The sequence below is a fragment of the Perna viridis genome, chromosome 12 (genome assembly GCF_037379345.1).
Source record: "Perna viridis isolate PV_CMFRI_1.1 ecotype Kerala chromosome 12, ASM3737934v1, whole genome shotgun sequence".
Classification (NCBI taxonomy): domain Eukaryota; kingdom Metazoa; phylum Mollusca; class Bivalvia; order Mytilida; family Mytilidae; genus Perna; species Perna viridis.
In genome coordinates, this window is record NC_142456.1 from 31,914,817 (window position 1) to 31,934,517 (window position 19,701).

Genomic DNA, 19,701 nt, shown 5'->3' on the forward strand with positions numbered 1-19,701 from the left:
TTTTTGAATTTCGAAAAATATGAAAGACACTGACGTGTCCGATTAAACCATTCCGAAAAATCATTATTCTACTCGGACTTTATATATGTAACAAATGTAATTAAGTATAACCTAGAAAATCCAAGTAAAAGAATAATCTAGGCAACCAAAGATTCCAATGGGAAACAGAAGAAATTCAATATATTCAAAGGATATAGTCCAGAGAGGGAAAACGGACATACATCAAAGAGCATGAAATAACTAAAATAACAAATAATAAGAACAAAAGTAAAAGCAATCTTGACTCACCTAAAATATGCGATCATGGACCAGGTGCACCGGTAGGGTAAGGGTCCTCTGTTTTTCTAGAAACACCCGCCGAGTTGCAAATAAAATGTCACGTCCGGGGTTGACGAAAGGGAAAAGGAAAACTATGACATGGTGAACAAATCGAACATCTTTCTGAGTTAATTCACGGATTGAGCAGTATAAAAAACCTTAAAGGTCAAGAAAACAGGATTGATAAGCCAACATGTATACGAAAACCACTACCTTAATGAGCAAATCGTTTTTAAATGAGTCAATCATCTACTTTTTTATTCTAGTGGTATTGCTATCCGTAATTTTATAAGTATTTCCAATATCCTGTTTAGAATGATTCAGTGAAAGGCTTGTTTGACAAATACACGTTCTTAAATGCTGACATCAATAAATCAAATATTGAAGAATATAACATTTACAAGCGAGAAGAATTTTCGATATATGTCGAATGAAATGATGTAAACCAGAAGGCCAATGTTCTCTTCCTGTGTTTGTTCAGTTGAATGTAAATATATTACAATACACATAAAATAATTATATGTACCGACAATTTTGAAGATCAAGATATATTTGTTCAGTTACAAAACAAACATATATATTTTTCAATTAGCTAACATCAACAAGATAATATATTTGAAGTTAAATTCAAATCTATATTTGTTTTAATGACATCGCAAACGACTTCACGTTAAAAACGAAATTATTGTATAACATCGAAGTACATATCTGCATTGATTTGTACATATTTGATTGAAGAAGGTTTTTTAGAATTAGTTATATGGTATATTTGTGATTTTGCAGGGATGTAAATTAAGCAAAATATTATGACAGTCAACAACACGGTTTGCGTGTAATTTTGATGAAATCGTCAACTATCAGGAGAAAGTCTATCCCATAAGTAGATTTAAAAATATAAAAATATGATGAAACTGAAATCGATACTGAAAGGAAATTAATCAAACAAACCCAACAGTAAACGTGTAAGCAACATCAGAAACTAGGTATATCAAGGAAACAAGAACGGGAAAATCAAAATATATATTGAATCATTCAAGGCTAGGAAATAAATTTATAAGACAAGCCCAGGATAAACATTCCAAGCAAACGAATTAATGTGACAAGTCCATGATTCAAAGAATAATCATTCCAAGCAAAGGAAAAGCATCACACACAAGCCCATTATTCACTGGATAACCATTTCAAGCAAAAGGAAACAAACTTCATAGGCATGCCGAATATTCACAGGATAATTATTCCAAACAATGAGATACATACACTATAGTCTATAATCAATAAAATAACCATTCAAGATACTATTTATCGACAGTCAAAAAATAATCAATCTAAGCAAAGTTAAATTCATGTACATGTACTAGCCCAGAAATAACGGAATGACCATTCCAAGTAAAAGGAAAATTATTCATATACAAGCCTAGAGTCAGCAAAATAACCATTCCAAAATCGCCAGTAAAACAACTAATTGAAAGTACATATTCAAATTAGCTTGAATGAATGCACATCGCCTTCCCCTTTCAAAGAAACATTTTTATTTACATTGACTTGTTAAAATTCATTTGTATAAGTTATTGCTACTAGTATTGAATTATACATAAACTGTTAAACACATCTTCTGGATGAAGAATGTGGAAATATTCATTTATATTAACTGACAAACATCTTCCATGCATCCCTTTATTATTGGACAAAACATAACCCGTAACATAACAGAAGTCATATCATGAAGTATTCACTTTTCCGGATGTTTAAAATATCTCATTACTCAATATGTAACCATATTGACAGCAAAATAAAAGAAGTTCTAAGAGGATACGTGGTGAGGGCAACCTATATCTTTAATCGATAAAACATTTAAATCTTCCCCTTCGTATATTTGTTCAATAAATAAGTACGCAATTGCTGAATCACTAAATTAGTGTCAGGTCCATTCAAACTAAAGAGATACGTGGAAGATTGGTGTCATTTTATTTATAAAAGACAAATCTGTATTCTAGGTCAAAAATCCAGATATTTTGTATTTAAAAATGTTGAAAACCAACATAAGAGATGCTTTTGAATAACAGGATATCGGATTTTGGCTATGAGTGATGGTACTATATGTACTCAAATAACAATGTTATTGATGATGCACCGCCATGATGGTATGGGTGATGTCAACAGGTTTGCAAGACTTCTTAAAACACCATAAGAAGCTAAAAAAATCCATCATTTCTTACAGTACAATTTACATTTCAAAACTCTTCCTACACATATAGATTGCCACTGGCGATCCGTCCCTAATATATTTACTAACAAGTTACGTTTAAGTTCTACTAAAATTAAAATCTAGGATGTTACTGGACAAAATACTTCAATAAGCAGACGAAGAATTTAGAAAAGCACAAAAAGAACATGAAAAAAACGAACACGAATTATAGAAACAAAAGTAAATGAGGAACCCACAGACCAATAAAAATGATTTAAAATTACAAGTATTGAATTCTTGTTAAAAAGCAAATTGGAAAATGAACGTTTACAAAGAAAAAAGAACAATCATACTGTTTTATCTGTTATATGTATGAATCAAACAGGAATCATGTGACAATGACTGATCTGTAACTGCATGACTGATGGTCAGAGAGAGATCTCAGTAAGGTCGTATGGGTTGGTTTGGGTGATGAACTTCTGTTACATTACTAATAGCATACATTTGAGCCTCATAAATAATTTCATATTTTCTTTTCATATAATATAATATTGTCTATAAATATGGATTTGCAAACTATACTGCAGAATTAATTATTTTTTGCCCACAAATTCTATGATTTCTACCTATCAGTATTACATTAACATCCCCATTAAGATTTTAAAATACTTTCAATTGATGGTGTAATCTGGAATTACTGGGTACATTCTGTTGAAAATAAATCCAGGCAGTAAAATCACTTTTGTCCCTGGATGGTCGAAAGAAATACAACATATCAGAAACAATTTTATTTTACCAACATAACGAATAAACAACAAGGTATTGGATTAAAACGTCATAATTTTCTCCTTAATATTTCAATGAGATATTTCTTTTTCAACACAGCTGATTTGCTCACATACAAGAAACATTCTTCAAAAAAAAAAAATAATGGCTATTCCAGTAAAATTTCCCTAGAGGGGGTGGAACATCACTTATATATTTGAACATTCTAATATGACATCCTTAAAAGGATTTGAGACCACAAATGATGTTGATTTTCGAATGCTATATGAGCAGCATATTATTTGGGCTTTGTTTTAGAAAAGTTACATTATATTCTGTAAAAATCACTTATACATGTACACAGTAGCATTCGCTTGTTTGTTGGGGTTTAACGTCCAAGCAGCAATATTCCAGCTATATTCAGTTGATGAACATGAAATGGATGATAAAATGAACATGAAATGAAACAAAAGGATGTGACACAAGGACAACAGGGTCGACAAATTTTGATTGCCACTAGAGAAAGGGGGATGGGTAAGGTCGGGCAATTTAGCCTCCTGTGGCGGAGCGCAAAGGTTCCTATTCCTATCGAATACCACAGCAGGTTTCTTTAAAGAGCGAGGAACGTGACATCTTTCCCAACACAGTGCACCACTATGGTTTGTGGTGAGGTTTTCCGCATTATAGCCTTACAACCCCAGCATGTAACATGCCAAGGGTACCACATTCCACCACCTGAGGCACACAACCCAGTTGTTCTGTGGGCAGAGCGCCCTAGCCCCCGGCTAAGGTTCTGAGCACTTATTAGTCGCCTTTTACAACGAGCTTAGCGCTGCTGCAGGGCAATTCTTTTGACCCCCGGACCTGCACTGGTTCACAGTAGCATTCACCACATGCCCCATCATGTATGAAAACAGACAATAACAATTGTCAACATAGAAATGTTTCAGTCCAGGCATTGTACCTGTCTACGTGTAATCTAATAATGCAAACAACTAGTAACATATCTTACATCATTCTACATTTCTTTCATTATAAATACTTATACAAAGCATTAAGTTTAACAACCACCATTTTAACTGACATACAATAAAGTGTACAGCCATATATGGACAAATATGGCAGGTCTAAGGTTACCATAATAGATCATGAAAATGTAAAAAAAGTACCGTTATTGTCCTATTAACATGGAAATTACAGTTTATCATTGTTTTAACACAGGCTGACCATTTATGCCACATTATTTTACCCCGAGCGATAATCTGCGATAAAACAATGATAAGATGGAGTTTCCACAATTTATTTCTTAATTGATATGGGGTATCTCTGATATTTTACACAACTTAATGCATTGCAAATAAGCATTCCAGCCCCTTCAGGGAAATTTTACTGGGAATAGCCCTAATGAATATACACTGTCAATTTTATTTTACAAAAAGAACAGTTCATGGCAGTTGTTTTCAATTACATCCAACTTTAATCCACAATTAATTTTTCATAGTAGACAGAAAAAAAGCTCCAAGTACAGTACTCTTTTAAAATCAGAGAGTACAAAAACCAATTTTCATCAAAAAAAGTATTAGATCAAGACATGTGTACAAAAATGTGAGGAAATCAGCTGAAATACTTAATACAGAACACTTTAACAACACTGTACATAACAATAAGTAGAAATAAACTTTAGAAAAATGATAACAACAAATGAAAGATTCAACAAAGCAACTACCTGAGTTTGATAACAAATGTGAAATGTAATTATATCATCAATTACAATTTATAATTCAATTTGATTTAAATTGCTATTCATAAATACAAATTTCACAATTATTCATATCTTTCCCTAATTTCCTTAACAACTTTCTCGAGCTTTCTGGGATCAAATAACCAAGAACCTCTCTTACAAGACCATTCATAAAGTTAATAGAAATAATAATATGAGGCAAAATCCATGGAAAAACGTGATTTAAACATAATAACCCACATTTAGCAAACAAATGAGGCTAATTATCTCCCTTACTTTAATGCCATTCAATAAACCCTCTTGTAATCTGAAATATCATTTTTCATCATAAAACACATGTTCTTCATAATGACTATTTGTTTACAGCTGAATAACATCTTTGACTTCTACATAGCTTATTAACTTAAATATAACAACAAATTAAAACCTGCTTAGCAGGTGAGGGACTTAAATTACAAAATTTCAACAAATATATAATCAACAATAAAAATATTATTATATCTAATATGACTGAAACTTAACATTAAGAAAAATACAACTCATTCTTCCATATCAAATGGATCAGAATCATAAGCTAATTCAACAGTTGCAGGTGTTACAATATGGTTAACCAGCTGATTTGGATGTTTGTTTTCTATTGGATTTGATATTTCTAAATCAAATGTTAAATCCGGTGACGATTCTTCCCCTGGTACCATCTGTTCATCCTGTTCTAATGACGAACAAATATTGTCATCTATTACATCATCCTCTGTTCCTTGTGATGTACTCCCTGCTGAATTCTTCTGATCATTCTTATCTGAGGTTTCTGTAGACTGTTCTGAAGACTTATTAACATCACTTATATTGTCATTTTTATTTTCAGATAAGCCATCACTAGACAGTGTTTCTTGTTTTCCTTTATTATTTTTGTTGCTGGAAGATTCAGTACTTTGTACATTTGTGTCATCAAAAGAGCTTTCAATTCTACTTATACATTTTTCAAAAAAATCTAAGTCATTTACATTTTCTATACTTTCTTGTTTACAAACAGGTTCGACCAATAATTCAGTTTCCTTTTTAATTTGCTCAATATTTTCATCACCATTACAATTTGATTTGTTGTCACTGTTGTCACTGGACAACTCATCTGCAAGACTGTGATTAAGGTCCATTGTGAAGATATCATTGTCTAATTTCAGTTGTTTAACAGAATTGGTTGGTACTATCATTTCCTCATTTTTTATAGGAGTAGAGGTAGAACCAGTATTCTCCTCTATGTGAGACTTTAAAGGAGTGGAAGGTACAATCATTTCATCATCATTTTCATTTATTATAAACATTTTAGGCTTCTTGGTTTCAAGTCTTTTTCCTCGGTTCATTTGTTCCTTCTTCTTTTTATGTCTCTGCTGTGTTTGTTTTACACTTCTTCTGGTTTCTGCAAGAATCAACTAACAAAGAATAAAACAGATATAAATTGGGTATAGGAAAAAAGCCTGATAAATGTGTCTAAATGAAAAATATATAATTAAAAACTTTTGAATGAATAGATGTACATGTTTGAGAATAACAGGATGATGAATTGTAAATAGTGAATAACCAAAATATGATCATGAGTATCAAAAAAGCAAAGATTTAATGAGTTTTGTGGAAGTTAAATCTTCAAGCATTTTTGGCAAGAGTAGTTATATTTCAGTTATTCATGATAACAAATTGAATTTCCTACTCATTACATAGATTTTGTTACTATCAACACAGATTTTAAATTTTGTGATTGTGGATTTTTATTCCTGTTACAACATTTTGATGGAAGAAAGCTATTCCAAGAGTGAACTTATTTAACATTGTGAATTATTTAAAGGATCAGGTACATTTATGGGAAAAATTGGTCCCCTTACTTACTTGAAATTGATGTTTGAGTTGCAGCAAACTTTAACTTGCTGAGTGATGTGAAATACATTTTCACATATATTAATTATCCTGAAGTATTTTGGGAATTATAACAGTTTTGGGAAGACAAAAATATACTTAGGGATAATGGTTTAGCATTGTCTTACCATTTTAGTTATTAATTATCATTTTAACAGAAGTCTGTCGCTTTTTTGACGTCTACATTTTCCGCCAAAGTAGAGTTATCGTTTTCACATATATGAACAAAAGTTTAAACCTTAAGTTTAATTTCCTACATTTACAACTATTCTGGTCTGCACATTTTGGTCATAATCATTGGTAAAAATAGACGGTTTTCTTAAATTTCACAAAACCAGGAAGTATATATTATCCATTCCATGTGAAAAACAAATGTCTATGCCAATGTAGAGCAATGTTATATTTTGATATTCTGAAGCACTTTTGTCTATTTTATCTGACTCCCTAATGGTTTAGTTGGTCTACATTGAAGCAGGCATCAGAAACTTGACAAAATGATCAATTTTGTACCAAAATTCAGCTATATTTTCAGAAACTTGTTTTTAAATACATTCAACTTGTCATTACTCAACCAGGACAAAGAAAAAAAAACTAATATGGTAACGTTGTTGACCTACATTAAGTCCTTAACAAAAATGCAGATTGGTAACATTCTATTGCCATATTCAGAAATTTAACCTAGTAGAGGACCAAAAACACCTCTAAATGTACCAGACCCTTTAGTACACAGAGAACTTCCAATTAATCAAAGCTATCTATACAATAAGGTGGTTGAAATATTCTTTCTTTTTCTGTCTGGATGCTGTTCTTCAGAAAAAAATAAAAGTGATAATTATTGACACTGACAAAATGTCCTTTTATCATTTGGTTTTTACTAGAACAATAATGTGACCAACAGCTACACTGAAAAACCTACTTTTTTCAATCTCTTTATTTCTTAACTCTTCTTCACCATCATCTGACATTTCAAAGTCGTCATAACCTGAAATTAACCAATAAAATAAATCTAAACATAAGGAAAAGAAAAGATTAACCATGTACTAGCATCTGATGGCAAACTTAGTAAACAAAATAATTTAACAAATATTGATTCTAATTCACTTTCCAGATTTTTTATTTTGCTTTATGAGTATGGATTATTTTCCAAGTTTAACACAAATACATATTTCATTCTTTTCTATATAGTTGTTGTTTTCTGCTTGCTTTTAAGTCACTAAATATTGTTAGCGTCTTCTTACAGTCATAATATCAGTACAGATCTGTGCCGTGTTATCGCTACAACGTACCTCTTTTAAAAAATAACATACACATGTCTATGTGTGTTTTTTTTTTTTGCTTTTATGAAGTGGGAAGTTTACATTAAAAGATGAAATGATCAGTTGGCATTGAATTTATATAATATTACCCAGTTTTCAATTCAAACACAGGGGCTCGTTACAATTGACCATACATATAGGTCATATATATTATTGGGACCCTGATATCTATATACAGCCATTGTCAGTTGTTTAATCTGGTTTCGGGTAATTAAAAAACATTCCAGTCATCACGGTTACAAAAGAGTACACAATCATATCATGGGAACCAAGATTTTACCGGAAGTCACCCAATTTTAGAACATATCACATTCATGCCAATGTGGATGTTGAAAATAAGCCAAAATCAGTAACAGAGACTATTTTACGATTAGCGACTTTGAAGACTTCAGTCTTTGATTTAAATATATGCAATATTTACCTTCCTTTTCAGCAACATAATCCCCATCTCCTTCCTCATCTATTTCACCATCAACTGCATCTAAAACTCCTTCAAATCCTTTTAAAACAGCATCTTCATTGTCATCATCTTCAAGAGCAGTTTCAATCATCTCACTTTCTACTGTGTTCATTTTTCTATTTCCAGCAGACATTTTCTCCTTTTGCTTTGGAATATCTGCAGGATAAAAATTATCACAAAAGTTTAATTTTTTTCAACTATTCATGTATAGCTTTACATTATTTCACAAGAACTTAAAGTATAGAAATTACCTGTTCTGGTCAGTGATTTTTCTACTGTTTTTGGGAAGTGGTCCGGGGCTCAGGCAATTGGAAAAAAAACATGAAAAATCGCTAATTTGGGTAATGATATATAAATGACAAACACTACAATTCCCTCAGTATAGAAGAGTGCAGATCTCCTTTTGAAGACAATATGGATACAACAGAGACTGAAGAAAAGTTTGTACATGTACATCTCTCATCAAAAATTCATCTTAATAATGCATATTGTCTTCCTTTTTCATTAGTTTCAAACATTAATAAAACATTTGTCATTTGAATCATCTAATAGTATATTAAAATTCAAGTTTTCTTTCATGTTGATTTTTTTAAGCCAAATGAATCTAATTTCCAACATTTAGCACTATCAGCTAAGCTCAGTTTTTTTTTTTTTAATAGAACTTGAAATTATGAGACATTGCTGCACCAGCAATTGAATTGCCAGTCAGAAATATTCTATTGACATATTGTATGGGTCATTTTTCGGCTTGTCTGTTTTACTTTTTTTAGTTCCCTTCAAGCACAACAATGACATAGAATCGAATAGATTGCAATGCAATCATAATGTCATTGATAGTATAAGGAAAACTAATGAAACACCACGACAGATGATCCAAATGTTAATAAACAAAGTATGATACGGAAGAAAAAAAAACATGATTGCGATCTCAAGGCGACCGGACGTCTATTGACAATTGGGAATTTTACAACCAACCATCAATTTTTAGAGCCTTTTTTTCATTGAGGATGGGGCTGAAATTTGGACCTAAAATAAGGGTTTGAAAATCACTGCTGTTCTTCATGAAATACATATCCATTATAGAAATAACTTCACAGGTATCATTAAAGTATAAATTTGTAAAATTGGAAGTAAATTACAAAAAAATACAAATTGTAAAATTTGGAACAAATACAATAAAATTCTGTTTACTTGTGGAGGAAAATAATATTTGCATATAAAATTTTGCATTTTGACAATTGAAAACTTTCATTAGATAAGAAAAAAATTGTTATAGCAGTAAAATATTGTTTGCTTATTCATATAATTGATGATAACTTTTTTTAATAAATAAAAGTCTGAACCATAGCTATATTACAGAATTACACAATATATTTTTACCATTCGGACTGTCAGAATAAGGTTTTCCATACTTCCCTCTGTATCTTTTAGCAAAACTGAAGTTATTCAGTCTATCCTAAAATACAACAACATGAATACTTCAACAGTTGTTACAAACTTGACAAAAGACATTTATTCCTTCAAACATGCGTATATTCTTGCTATAATACAAAAGAGATATGAAAGTGAAATTACCACAACCTTATGCCCTTTATCACACAATGGAAATAATATCAATAATGTAAACCTTATACAACAATGGTCTTACTAAAGAAAGATTACCAATATTGTTTTGAGAGAGAGTGTGAAAAATAATAACTGAGAAATTGATTTTTAACACAATATAATGCTCATCATTCTTTGAAAAAGTGAAAATTGATACCCACGAATATGTTTACTAGACAGAATCAATTAAAAATTAATATGTTTACAGTGCTCTAACTTAAATCAATCTTTTGGTGCTGGATTTTGCATTCTATTTCAATAGTGATTTTTTTTATTACTTCTTGTATACAATTAATGTATGAATTTAGATCTTCCAATATATTTGATTCTAATGCTACTGGTGAAAGGTTACTCTTTAAAACACATGTACAGTATATAAAATTTGCAATACATATAATTGTTTTTTTCTTTTTCTTTTTCGTTTTTTTTTTTTTTTTTTCGTATTGAGGATGATTTTATATGTTACCTGAACTGACATGTCATAAGCTAACAGAGCATTGGTTTTAGCTAAATATAGGTCTTTAGTAAAACTGGCAAATCCCTTACTACTCTTTGTTGGCTTCTGAAAAAAATATCAATATCTATTTCATAATTGATTTCCTGCAAAATCTCTATCTGATTAGAAAACAATAAGGATCATGATCAACAGAATGACTTGTCTAGTAACAAAACCTGATTACAAACAAAGCAAAAATTGGCAAAATCAGAAGTAAATATACAGTAAAAAAAAAACTGTAACAATAAAATCCGGATGTGAAAAAGCGGAATTCTGTATAAAAACGAAAGAAAAGCATCCCTGTCCAATAATGGTAAAATAATTTATCATAATTTTCTATTCAAACAATCAACATTTTTTTTTAAATCAGTAAACCAAAAACTCTACCATACCATAATTTTGCCCATAATGCATCATATCTGCCCATAATAAATTTAAACTTGGTGATCTACACTTTTTATATGGAGCACTCTTTTTGTACTAACAATACATAATGCCTAATAATAGTGAAAATCTGTACAAATTACAGAATGTCTGTAAAAAAAAGCACTTCTACTTTTTACTGTCAGACAAAAGGCAATGAAATTTTAACAAGAGTGTAAGTGTGTTGCAAAGACTTCCTGTCTTACAGGAACAAAACTTACCAATGTATCATCTTCATCACAACCATTAAATTTTCTAATTGATGCTGAATTCACCCAAGCCCTAGATACTTTATCATCAAAGAATACAACATGATAGTGGCTCTAAAAATAAACAAAACATCAAAATATATGAGGAAATGAAAAATTCACTTTGATTGATTGATTGATTGTTGGGGTTTAACATCCGAGCAGCAATATTTCAGCTATATTCAGACAATGAACATGAAATGGATGATAAAATGAACATGAATGATGATGAAATGAAAAAAAAAGGGATGTGACACAAGGATAATAGGGTCGACAAATTTAGATTGCCACTAGAAAAAGGGAGGGAAGGGTAAGGTCGAGCAATTTAGCCTCCTGTGGCGGAGCGCAAAGGTTCCTACTCCTATCGAATACCACAGCAGGGTTCTTTAACGTGCAAGGAACGTGGCATCTTTCCCAACACGGTGCACCACTATGGTTTGCGGTCAGGTTTTCCGTATTATAGCCTGACAACCCCAGCATATAACACGCCAGGGGTACCCCATTCCACCACCTGGGGCACACATCCCAGTTGCTCTGTGGGCAGAGCACCTAGCTCCCAGCTAGGTTTCTGAGCACTATTTAGTCGCCTTTTACGACAAGCTTAGCGCTGCTGCAGGCCTATTCTTTTAACACCCGGACCTGCACAGGGCAAAATTCACTTTGTGCTGTGTGAGTAAAAAACCAGATAACAAGGTTTATGATGATGTAATACCTATTTAAAAAACCTACAGTTAAAATGGCTTCTGTTTTTTGTTACTGAAGGGTACCTCATTCTCCCAGAAACCATATGGTCAAAATGTGGGCAAAGCAATAAAACATAAAGTCGATGTAGCACAAATCCCACTATATGGCATACATTAGCTTTGGGCTATTCCAGAATTAACTGTGAGGTGGGGGGGTGGGTGGGTCAAGAGGCACCTCTATTAAAATTTGATGGGAGCTTGTTATTTAAGATACATAGTCTAGACAAAAGAAAATAACAAATTAAAATTGTATGCATGGTGGGTCAAATGAAAAGGTGCTCCCCGACCCCTCCCCTCCTTCATTTATTTCTGGAAAAGCCCTTTTGTAAAAACATCAAGTGACCTTACAGAGAAAACATAAAGTTTACAACCCCAGAAATTTGATATCAGATACAACCCATGCAACACACCAAATTTAAAACCAATCACAACTAATTGGAGCAGATTTTTTTGTGATGAAAATTTTCTGTATCATTCAATACATTGAAAAATGGCAAAGTCCTACAGAACATGAAGTTGATATGTTGCTTTACACCAATTTGATATCAATCCCGCCATTGGGAGCTGAGATAATTGAACAAAGTTCAGACAGATAGGATAACTGACTGATGATCCAGTGGAGTTGGGGTATAACTATTAAAAAAAACTTCTATTCAATCCATACAGCCAAAATCTGTTATGGTTATTACCCTTCTGAATTATAGAGCATCAACTTACAGGGTACATGCTATATTCTGTCATTAATAAAAAGTAGCTTTCAGTATCAGGATCTATTTCTACCATTGCTGGCCACCTACAAAGGATGGAAAATGTTATTTAAACAGGGATGATTTTACGAGGTCTACAAAGCGGAAATTGGCAAAATCGGAAGTAAATATACAGTAAAAATCACAAAAATATACAGTAACGGTAAAATCAGGATTTAAAATAGCAGAATTTCGCTAAAAAGCGGAAAAAAATCATCCCTGTTTAAATAACAATTATCAAGGCTTAAATCTTTAAGTTACAAAGAAGATGAACAAATACAACATAAATGTAAATACAATCCTGTGTGAAATATTGTTCATCCAAAAAATTATTATTATTTGTGTAATAATATCTACTAAACGTACTGAAAATAAGTGAACCGTAACTTGGTACATGTTTGTAGATATCTAAAGCAATAACATATAATCATAATTAAATGAACTAAACAGATATAATTTGTTCACACAAACCATGGAAATCCAGCCATTTTTGCCCATACAACTGAACCTTCTGCAAAATCAGTAAAAATGTGTTCAGCCTCGTCATAATTCTGCTCTGCCTTACTGCAGCTATTGTATCTTTCATCTGTAAAAATATATGATAAAAATGTATACAAAGACTAGATTAATACATATTTTCCTCTCTAAGCTGATGTACTAAAGATTCCTTACAAACATTGATTTTTCATAATATGATTAAGAATAGCCACAAACAGTCCATATATTCTCTTAAAACCAATGAGTATAACATAATAACGTGATATATAAAGTATGTAAATCTAATAAAAAATAAGTGTTGGAACAAACAAATTTTATATGAAGATAAAAAGAGAAACATGTTAAGTTATCTTTGTTGCTGTATCATTTTAGTACACTGATATTTCCTATGTACTATTGAGACAGGAAATCACATTTCTGTATTAATATTTTAAGTAAAAAATGCAACAAATTCCACAATCTCTTCTCCTTAAATGCAATATAAAGACTACTATTCTTACCAATGTTCATATCACAAGTCCATACTTCTGGTAGAGTGGAGGGGTCTTCACAATCAGACAAGAATCTCCACTTTGAACATGTTTTCTTTGAACATTGCACCCAAGTTCCTATAATACAGAGAAAGGTTAAATATAATCAGTGTATATATTTTTATTAGTTATTGATACTGGTAAAAGACATTTTAACTTAGAAACCTAATCTTATTTCAAAATGTAGTTATTTCCCTTCAACTATGCCAAGGAAGATCTTTTGTTCAAACTTGAATAAAAAAGAAACATTTTCATAACAGTACCTAGTTTTTCTCTGTTAAGAAGCCTTTCTTGAAGTTCTTTTCTTCTTGATTTTTCTTTGACTATAGGAACATCTGCTGTATAGAAGGATAACATAAAATATGTTTATTGATCATTCTATCAATCACTTAGTTGAGCTACATACATCATCAGCAGACATGAACAAATTAACTTAGCAGTAAACAGAAAGTAGATGTGCCACAGACATGGAAAGGGTATAATACAATTTCATTGTAATGATATGTTTACCATATTTAACTAAAGTGATGTCCCACACTCCACATGTTTATCTAAAACACTCTAAGAAGGACTACCTTTGAAACATCTTTGTGGGAGACACAGATGATACATCCACACATGAAAGATTCGACTACTGACACTAAAGCAACACAATAAATAAACAAATTTTCACTGAGCTGCCAAGTGTTAAAGACTTTCTCCCAATCTTCCATAAACAAGAGCACGAAGAAAAATACATATAAAAGAAAAAAAATTTTTAAAGTCTTACAATTGCAAAATAGGATTGGTTTCAACATGCTGATTCAATGGATCGATTATCACAGAAATTCTGACACATCACACAAGTTGCTGCAAACTTGTGTTTTTAAATGAAAATTGAAATTTTTTGTTAAAAAAAACATAAAGGGATATATACACTTTCTCATAGTTACTTGGTGGTAGCAATTTTTGAATTAATGTACGAAAACTGGAAAATACCCCTATTTTATATGGATCTGAATTTTTCCAAATATTAAAGGAAGCTACCCACTATGGATCTACAAATTTTTTCAAAGTTTCAGTTCAAATGGTGCAAGTGTTAATGAGTTATATTGGGAAAACTTGCAAGACAATGAATGGATGGAGGAAGGTGGTAAAACAGTATGACAAGTCTTTGCTTACAGGGGCATACAAATATTTTGTTGTGAAAGTGTGAACAGACAGATGAACAGATGGGTGGAAAAAAGCTGAAGTACAATGAAATAAGTCTGGGTGAATACTGAAATAAAAGTTTTCAATACCTTTATCAGAATGATCTTCTTTGGTCTTTAAATGAGCTGTATGTTTTTTGTGATTAGTCATTTCCTTGGCATTTCTTTGACTACTATCACCCATATGCAACTTCTTTTTACTTGACTTCTTGTTGTCTAAAGGTTTTGATTTTCCATAATTATCTAAAAAAGCAACTAAATCTTGATTATTAAGAAAAAGATTGTGGTCGAAACTGAACAAATCATTGGTAAAAACGTATTGTATCCATTGCAAGGGTCCGAAAATTTTGACAGCGCATGCCAGTTATTTTAGTCTTTTACATGCTCAGATCGAAAGAAACTTAATACAAAACTTTTTTATGTAATTATTTTAAGATAAATATTGAATTTTGTGTTATTTCATCACATACTCTGTCTTTTACAAAATATCAGACAGGTGAACGAGTTGTTTCGACCACACATGGAAGTTCTAACATGTAAACAAAATATTATATCTCTCGGCTTCTTCATCACATCGTCAAACAGCCGAAAACTCCTGAATGATGAAAAAAACTGTTTTTTATTTATGAAAGAAAATCGTGAATGCATTTTGTATATTGATTTAAATGGTCTGTTGACTTCTGTGTTAAAAATTTTTAATCGATAAAATAATTACGAAAGACTGATTCATAGTTTCAGTACCATGTACTTCCGTTACCTCTGAAAGATTGGTGAGAAAATGATGGACTTTTTCGAAAGAAATCAAGTAATAAATGTATGAAAATTCTCCGAGTCACAATGCAATGGGGCTGCATGTGCACCGTTAATTCAACTAATCAGTTACACGTAAATCACAGTCACAAGTAGCTTCACATCGGTTAAAATTGACACACACCTGTCAATTAATTTCCAATAAACAATTAAGTGGAAGGCAGACAGTATGTTTAGATACTATACTCGGTGTCACATAAATAAGATACTGTTAAAATTTGAATAAAAATATTTTCTACAACATTATTGACACCTACCGTCGTTTAAATTGTCTTAAATGACTTGCTCATTCGTTTAGCCAAACGGCTTCTCCCTAAACATAGAATTGTTAAATACTGGTGAAATTTTAATTCTCGGTCCCAATATTTACATTGTCAAAAGTAGGCCATGTTTACAGTGATCGGGTTGCTAGGAGATGTTGTTTATGTTTAAATGGTTTGTCCAAAAACCAAAGAACCCAGAATGCATTTCGGCCCTAATTCGGATATCTTGGATTCATCCTACGCGAACATTGTACAACACCGAGAAGTTGATCAAGCAGACGATTGTCACCGGAGTTTGACAGGAACTTACGAACTTCGTTTGTAAACAAATCGTCCCGTAGAAACCAACATGGCGAATATTAGTACAGTAGATTCCGCTTAATTGCATAGCCTATTTGCCAGTAAAAATTATGCAAATAACTGGGCTATTCTTATAACCGAATTTACGATTTTACCGGAAGTGTGAGTTCAGGTAAGACGACGATACTGTGGATCAACCAGGGATATCACTGTTCAACATTTCTGATCTGGTATTTAATTGTTATAGACCTTCACATTGTATTGTTCTTTTATCAATAAATAATAATATATATTGTGTTTATCTTGTTTGTTGACCTTCTTTACGTCGTGTGTATTTATAAGTAAAACCATGTGTTTCTCATCTATAAATAGTCAAGTAATTTCCTGACCTTTCTATGAAAGAAAATCCCATATTTCATATTTCAGTGTAATATTCATCAATGTTTGCAGTTTCTGGGCTTTTGAAATGGTCTGTGCGTTTTTATTCCTCTGTTCAATCACCATTGCACACTGATAGTTGTGTATTATACGTGTCATTGACCTCAATATATTCCTATGAAGTGTGGATAGTATGGGGCACCTTAGGGTAGTTGAATTTCATTAGACATTGTACTGAATGAATGATGACTTTTAATTTTCGGTTGATATTTATGCCTAGTAACCCAAGCTCACTAAAAACTGTTCAGCTCATTAAAGAAAATTAAATTTACATTGATAATCATTTGTAGTCGGAAGAATGTAAATAGAGACAAAAAATACCCCAAGCCGCATCATAAGGTGATGTTTGGCATGTCGTCAGAAGTCATTGTTGACCTAGGTGCTTGTTTATTTTAATGCAATTAGAAATCATTTAAATTGTCTTTTATGTCCATTATGTTTTTAATCCATTATTAACACCTCCTGATTGATGATAATCTAGTTTTTACAACAATAAATATGATTGACATATTTATGACCCGAAGGCTTAAAATAGAATTTGGGAAACCCTGTCTTTACCTCGATGAGGCAAAATTCTCTATGCAATAAACTGAAATGCACCTGCAAGGCCTATGCAAATAAGCGATTTTTTCCCTAATAGAATAATAGGAAATGGTTTTGTGCAGGAGAAAATTATACTAATAACCAAAATATGCAATGAAGTGATATGCGATTAAGTGGAGTCGACTGTATAGGATTTTCCCGTAAGGATTTGTTACGCATGATTTCAGCCAATAAACAACTCGTTGGAACAATCACTTCATGCATATATGCGAACTATCTTCAGATTAAATAAAAAAGAGACAACTCTTGCGGTAAATCCCGACAGTTTAAAAAATAGAGCTTCAAATTGAAAATGTGCTGTATGTGATGTTGAGTATAATAAAACCATGCAGACTGTAATTTATAAGGGTTGCAAATTTTATGTCCAATATTGGAAAAAGGTCATCGGTCATTTGCAAAATTTGTCAGTCAATGACCAGCATTTTTTACGGTTTCCGTACCCTTGATCCATGGTATCCATTGTATTATATGAAACCATTTTAGAAGAATAACAATAAGTACAAGTATAGTGTTGTAGTATTTTAGTAAAAATGTAGAATTTTCAATGATAAATACAACAATGATGAATAGGACAACACTTTACAACCTTCTGTAAGTGACCACTAAAAAGACCTATTTCAATATGCCTGACAAATAATCTAACCTTCAATGTAACCTTTTGGAAAAACCAGTTGTTTAGGTGCCAGTTTATGTGTTTTATTGGATGAATTGTTTTCAATTTTTTTGGTTTTCTTTGGTGGTGGTGTTTTCTGTACAGGAACTTGATATTCTACTTCACTGCCTTCTGGTGTATTTTCATTAACATCCTGGTAGTTAGGCTCAACAGCATTGCTTTAAATGCAAAAATAAAATAATTAATCAAAATTACCCATGCAATATGTATGTCAACAGGATTCTGGAGTGACTATTAATAATTTAATGTGAGTAAAGCTGTATATGTTGTTTTCTTCTCACTTTTTATTAAAGCCCTATATTCACAGCAGTCTTGCAAATCCTGACAATGCATAACTAGAGCATTTTAAATTGAAAAAGAACTACAGTTTCTGAAAAGCCAAGGGAATGCAATATAAACCATAATCAAACTTGTTTTGTATTTTATAGTCCAAACTATTGTGTGAGAGTAGTTCTTAAAGTATCATCCAAAAAATATAAGTGTGTTAGATGAACAGACATCCTAGCATGCAGAAATCTCCTAAAAAAATCCTCCATCCATTGCACAGAATATATTTCAAGGATAATATTCTTCCCTACCTTACACCAGGTAAGTCTAGAATTACTTCATCGGGTATGAGGTGGGAAATGGCTTGCACTTCCTCTTCTATTTCATTTTCTTCACTATCACTTTCATCCTCTACACCCTCCTCTTTTTCTCCATTTTCCTCTTCATCTTTATGCTTTTCTTGCATAGGTTCTATCCCAACATCAGTATCATCTTTATCACTTTCATAATCTAAAATGTGTTGTTACTATAAATTACAGTAGAAATTGGGGCATTGATCAGTATTGAAGTAAAAAAACAATTTCCAGTTTGTGTCAAAATTTCTTTTGAACCTAAATATTAACTTTTTTTACCAATCACTTTTATGCAAAATACATTCTTTTGAGTTTTCTCAAATAAACTGATCAGAATATTTAAAGCTCAGATTGTAAATGCAGTTTCATAAGCTCAAGTTGCAATAATATTCAGAGAGTTATGATATTTTTTTTCTTTTAGCTCATAGAATGTTTATCTGATATAATACCACTTCTCTCTGGAGTCTCTTCTATGTTGCTTGGGCCTGCTACACTGGTTTCACTCTGGGATGGAACAACTTGTTCTTCCTTTGACTTTTTTAACTTCTTTTGGGGTTTCTGTTTTGGTTCTTTCACCTCCTTATCTGGTTTCTCTTTTTTCTGCTGTTTTGCCTTGGATTTCTTTTCTGGTTTTTCTTTCAATTTAACAGGTTTATTTAGAGATTCATACACTAAAATAAAAAGATGTTTATAACAGAACATTGTAGGTTTCATAAATGAGTAAAAGTTGAATATTGCAAAATATCAATTCCAGTTGTTGTTCAATTTCAACACTGCAACAAACAAGCCTGGCTAATATCTTCCCATGTATATAGGTTATTC

General features: G+C 31.8%; 1 protein-coding gene across 4 annotated transcripts in view; it reads right to left on the minus strand.

The window, feature by feature from the left end:
• Positions 1–3,278: 3,278 nt before the first annotated feature.
• LOC148602047 (uncharacterized) overlaps positions 3,279–19,701 on the minus strand; it is a 28,275-nt gene continuing 11,852 nt past the window's right edge. For 3 of the 4 annotated variants that reach the window (XM_088556523.1, XM_088556522.1, XM_088556524.1), the window contains 14 exons: positions 19,329–19,550; positions 18,838–19,036; positions 18,230–18,417; positions 15,263–15,415; positions 14,246–14,320; positions 13,953–14,060; positions 13,426–13,540; positions 12,926–13,001; positions 11,439–11,540; positions 10,765–10,860; positions 10,074–10,149; positions 8,655–8,849; positions 7,834–7,899; positions 3,279–6,426 (listed from right to left, as the gene is read on the minus strand). In XM_088556523.1, the coding sequence (XP_088412649.1) occupies positions 5,549–6,426; positions 7,834–7,899; positions 8,655–8,849; positions 10,074–10,149; positions 10,765–10,860; positions 11,439–11,540; positions 12,926–13,001; positions 13,426–13,540; positions 13,953–14,060; positions 14,246–14,320; positions 15,263–15,415; positions 18,230–18,417; positions 18,838–19,036; positions 19,329–19,550 (2,549 nt within the window). In that variant the 3' untranslated portion in view covers positions 3,279–5,548. The remainder of the gene's footprint in view (positions 6,427–7,833; positions 7,900–8,654; positions 8,850–10,073; positions 10,150–10,764; positions 10,861–11,438; positions 11,541–12,925; positions 13,002–13,425; positions 13,541–13,952; positions 14,061–14,245; positions 14,321–15,262; positions 15,416–18,229; positions 18,418–18,837; positions 19,037–19,328; positions 19,551–19,701) is intronic. The other variant, XM_088556525.1, reaches the window with a different exon arrangement.